The 4,696-nt window shown below is 32.4% G+C and overlaps 1 protein-coding gene across 1 annotated transcript; it reads right to left on the reverse strand.

Annotated features, from left to right (window-relative positions):
- Positions 1-370: 370 nt before the first annotated feature.
- Positions 371-1,346, reverse strand: LOC117668801 (olfactory receptor 6F1-like). Its single transcript, XM_034422860.2, has one exon. The coding sequence runs from the start codon at positions 1,344-1,346 to the stop codon at positions 396-398; it is 951 nt and encodes a 316-aa protein (XP_034278751.1). The 3' UTR covers positions 371-395.
- Positions 1,347-4,696: the final 3,350 nt, after the last annotated feature.

The raw sequence follows: 4,696 nt of genomic DNA on the forward strand, positions 1-4,696 counted from the left end.
TTTGGTGTTTGGATTATCAAGTATATTCAATTGTGCATTAAACTGAAGGCCAAACTTTTAATAAGTGTTTCCTCATAAAGGAGAGTAAATTTGCAATCCTTTGGTTCCCTTCTTAAAAATAACATCTGTACTGGCCAGAAATTTTGTCGTTTTGGATTTTTTCCCCTCTTTTTCTATATCTGGTGAAAAAAAAATACTGCACATGCTTAGCTATTTTTTCCATTTTCATTGCTTTAATAATGGCTAGAACTTAGATGAATGGGCCATGGGATATGACACAGAACATTCCATAAATTTGCAAATAGTTAATTTCTATTTGATGACATATCACTATAAGGACCTAACACAATGTTACCTTTGTATATTATGGGTGCTGTGAAACTAATTTGTTACCCTTATTTGCCTAAACTTAGATTTACAGCTGAGGCCCTAAATACAACCCTCAATGCTTCTTGCACTTCTGAATTTCTGAGTGTATAAATGAAAGGATTTAACAAGGGGGTGACAATTGTATTCAATAAAGTAACTATTTTTGACAGTTCTTGTGACTGCTGTTTGGAAGGTATGACGTGAAGGAAAATGGTAGCACCGTACCATATAATCACCACTGTGAGGTGTGAAGAGCAAGTGGAGAAAGCCCGTTGACGTCCTTGAACTGATGCGATCCTTAAGATTGTAGCAATGATATAAATATAGGAAATCAAGGTAATCATGCAGGATCCCATAATGACAATTGCAGAAATAATAAGACAGACAGTTTCTATGGTGTAAGTGCTTGTGCAAGAGAGTACTAGCCAAGGGTCAATGTCACAAAAGAAATGGTTGATGACATTGGAGTCACAGAAAGACAATTGAGATATAAAGAAGGCTGGAAACAAAATAATTAGGAAACCACATGTCCAACAACCAAATGCCATTTGTACAGAAAGAGTTTTAGACATGATGATATTATAGTGCAAGGGGTAGCAGATGGCCAAATAACGATCATAAGCCATGGCAGCCAACAGGAAATATTCTGTACATCCCAGGGAGAAAACAATGTACATCTGTGTGAGGCACCCTAAGAAGGAGATAGTTTGGGTCTGAGCAACAAGGATGGACAACATCTTAGGAATGCAGGCTGATGTGTACCATATTTCCAGGAATGAAAGGTTGCAGAGGAAGAAGTACATGGGCGTACGAAGCCTCTGAAAGTTCTTCACTAATACTATGATAGATACATTTCCAATTACTGTAAGGAGATACATGAAGAAAAAAGCTATAAAAAGAGATATGCGGAGTTCACAAGATCCAGGGAAACCCAGAAGGATAAATTCCTTCACTCTTGAGTCATTTCTTTCTCTCATCAGTATCAGAGCATCTCCCTGTCAAAAATAACTTGAATAAAAATCTAGAGCTTGGGAATGCTATAAAATGTTGTTTTAATATTTCTCTGAAAACATCTCTGATATATTAAAAGCATATTAACACACAATCTAAGTTTACTATGTTTATACCATGTTTTAAATTTTAGTAGTACTTATGTAAGTAAAAGAACAATGAAGATTTTGTTAAATAAGACAATTTATATACTTTATAATACTCTTATTAATAAAAGAGTATCATTCCTTTATTTGTTTCTACATCCAATGATTAAATTTATTCATTATACATTTATTTATTTCATATTTTTGTAACCCAGTCAAAGAAAGAAGTTTTTTTTTGAAATTTTACAACATAATCCAAAAGTGTGCTGTAATTATATGGATGGGTTTCTTTACCCTAAAATATAGGACCTCCTTGATAGACTATCTTCTTGTCAAATCTTCCATCAGAATTCCAAATTAGCTGTTTGCTTACTGGCAACTGTCTGAAATGAAAGTGCAGCATGAAAATACCTCTTTTGAGATAGTGTACCTTATGAAAAGTTTAGAAAAGAACAATTTACAAAAATCTTGAAAGAAATGAGTAAACTGGGAAAAAGAATACACAGTGATTATTCAAAAGGCTTTGAATAAAATAATAAATAGAATATAAATATTCTGAATATTGGAAAATGTTTTCCACAAATTGAAAACATATTCTCAAATTTCAACAAATTGATAAAAGAGAATCATTCTTTTATTTGCTTCTACATCCAATGATTAAATTTGATGTAGTTATATTTCATTATAGCTATATTTCATATTTTTCCTACCTGATCAACTAAGGAAGGTTTTCTTGAAATTTTAAAATCCAAGATTAATGTCTACTCCATCATTGCTACCACTATTGCTGATACATCTACAAATACATCTTTTACTACACATTATATTTACAACAACTGCTCTTTTTCATTTCCCAAGTCCTTTATATAACATAAACACTCATTTATATTCATAGGCATACAATTTCTTTAAGTTTTATTATTTTTAGCTATCAATTCCTTTTTAAATTTATCAGAATTTAATCAGAAAAAAATTATTACTTAATCCCTTGTAAATTTAGCATCCAACTTTCTTTAAAAAATGTATTCCATTGCTAAATTTCAAGGGACATGGCAAAACTTTTTAGTTACTCAATAGTAGCTCATGCGCTAAGAGTTATGCCATAAATAATTAAAATTAAATTAAATTAAAAATAGTTTGTGATATCATACAAACCTTAATATTACAGTAGTACAGTCAGTGAAGTCCTTAGGCCACCATAACAATACTTTCTTTGCTCTTTTAAAGGAGGAATATCCAGTAAGATAAAAGTAGGTGCTGTACACCTGTATTTGTGTTTGTGTATCTCCTACATACATGTAATGGACATTTTCCAATGATGTTGCTTAAAAAAAACCACAACCCTCTGAATAATATGCTTTCCTAAGCTATGAGGTTAATTGCTTTGTTTCAAATGCCATGCATTCCAAACTTTATAATATATTTCTTAGAATCTTTCTTTGATTTTAGGCCCCAGAATAAATGTGCATAATTTCAATAAATGCAGCAGTTGTTGATTCATAAACTACTAAACCCCATGGAGAGTACTTTGTTTTAATGAGGCTTTGTCTATGAGAGTAACACAGGGGAAACTAGGTAATTTAGAAATTACCAAATATATACCAAAATATATTATAATTTTATTATTTTGACATGCAGTTTCAATAAAGAATTATTGTTTTAATTGCAATTGCCCATCTATAATCCCCATCTGTAAGCCTTGGATTTAAAAATGCAAATGGCATCATGAATAATTGGGGCCTTAGATTTATGGATTATTGAGCTGAAATATTCCAAAGGGCAGAGACAAATTTTAATGATGTGCAATACTTGTATTATCTTCAAAAATATGAGTTATTCATACCCATTCTATGGAAACACAATACAATCTGAACTGCTAGGTGGGCAGGAGCTGGGGCAAGCAATGGAACTCACCCTGTTGAATAGTGCTTGGATCTTGAACCCAGATTTCTGATAAACTCAGCATCTTTAACAGCTGAGCCATTGTGCCACCTTTGTTAGATAAGTGTGTAATATTTGCATTTATTTTGCATTTATTAGTTGTATTTATTTAATTTATGCACTTCTAAACTCCAAAAATATTCTGAGTGTCCTACAAGAAATTCCATCTTTTTATGTAGCAAAATATATTGTTACATTGGACGCTCTTAAAGCTGCACACCCACATAGATACTAATATGTAACATACTATAGTACTGTGCTTAAACTTTGTATCAGAACTAAAGGTGTGTGTTTCTAGTGGTATATCAAAGACAGTTCCAAAGAATACTTTTTTTTCATCATTCATGCTTTATTAAGGTGACCAGACGTCCCGCTTTTGGCGGGACAGTCCCGCTTTTGAGCAATTTGTCCCGCGGCGTTTTAAAAAAGTCCCGATTTTTCATTCTGCCTCCTGAGTCCCGGCTGCCTCCTGAGTCCCCGCTGATGGCTAGAGGGAAAAAACCTGTTTAAACTCTTGCCACGGGGCTTCAAAGGGCCGCCCTATGTTGATTAGCTTGGCTTCCCCCTCTCAGCTGATTTGCGCAGGGCTCTGCTCTTGCTAAATTGCTCAGCAGTTTTTTTTTCCTCTTTGTGCAAACCAAGCTCAAAACGAAACTGAAAGTAAAACAGGCTGTTGGCTTTGCTGTTTGCTTGCAACGTTGGAAAATTAGGCAGCAGATTTATTTTCCTTTTCCTCACCAAAAATGGTAGGTGCAAACAATGGGAAATTATTTAGGGAAAAAGAGGAGAGTTCAAGATTTTAAAACACAAAAGAAAAAAAAGCTCTTTTTAACTAGGGAATTGTAATAATTGAGATACTATTAATTGTATACTATGTTGAAAACAGAAATGGTTAAGTTGTGGTATGGAGGAATATATGGGGGAAATTATTTGGTTTATTATTATTGGTAAATATAATTAATTGATTTGTAAGAAATTGGATTGCATGGAAATAATTGGAATATTCATGTTCATATTGATTAATATACAAAAAAGATAGTTATATAACTAATTGATTTATATTAAAATGTTGAATTTGTATTAAACAACTCATATTACATAATTAACCAATGTGAGGATGGATATAAAAATAGATGACAATGGGAAGGGATATAATATAGAATAGAAGGGAAAATTGAATTTGATTAAGATTAGAGATGAGGATGAAGGGTAATATTGTTTTTTTTTAAAAATAGATGAGGAATAAATATGGCAAAAAGGAAATATAGAAATTGTAAATTGTAAATTAA

Source organism: Pantherophis guttatus, chromosome 4 (assembly GCF_059756535.1).
Source record: "Pantherophis guttatus breed Tessera chromosome 4, ASM5975653v1, whole genome shotgun sequence".
Taxonomy (NCBI): Eukaryota; Metazoa; Chordata; class Lepidosauria; order Squamata; family Colubridae; genus Pantherophis; species Pantherophis guttatus.

Coding starts and splice junctions, on each gene's coding strand:
- LOC117668801 (XM_034422860.2), bottom strand. CDS start 1,346: ATGAGAGAAAGAAATGACTCAAGAGTGAAGGAATTTATCCTTCTGGGT.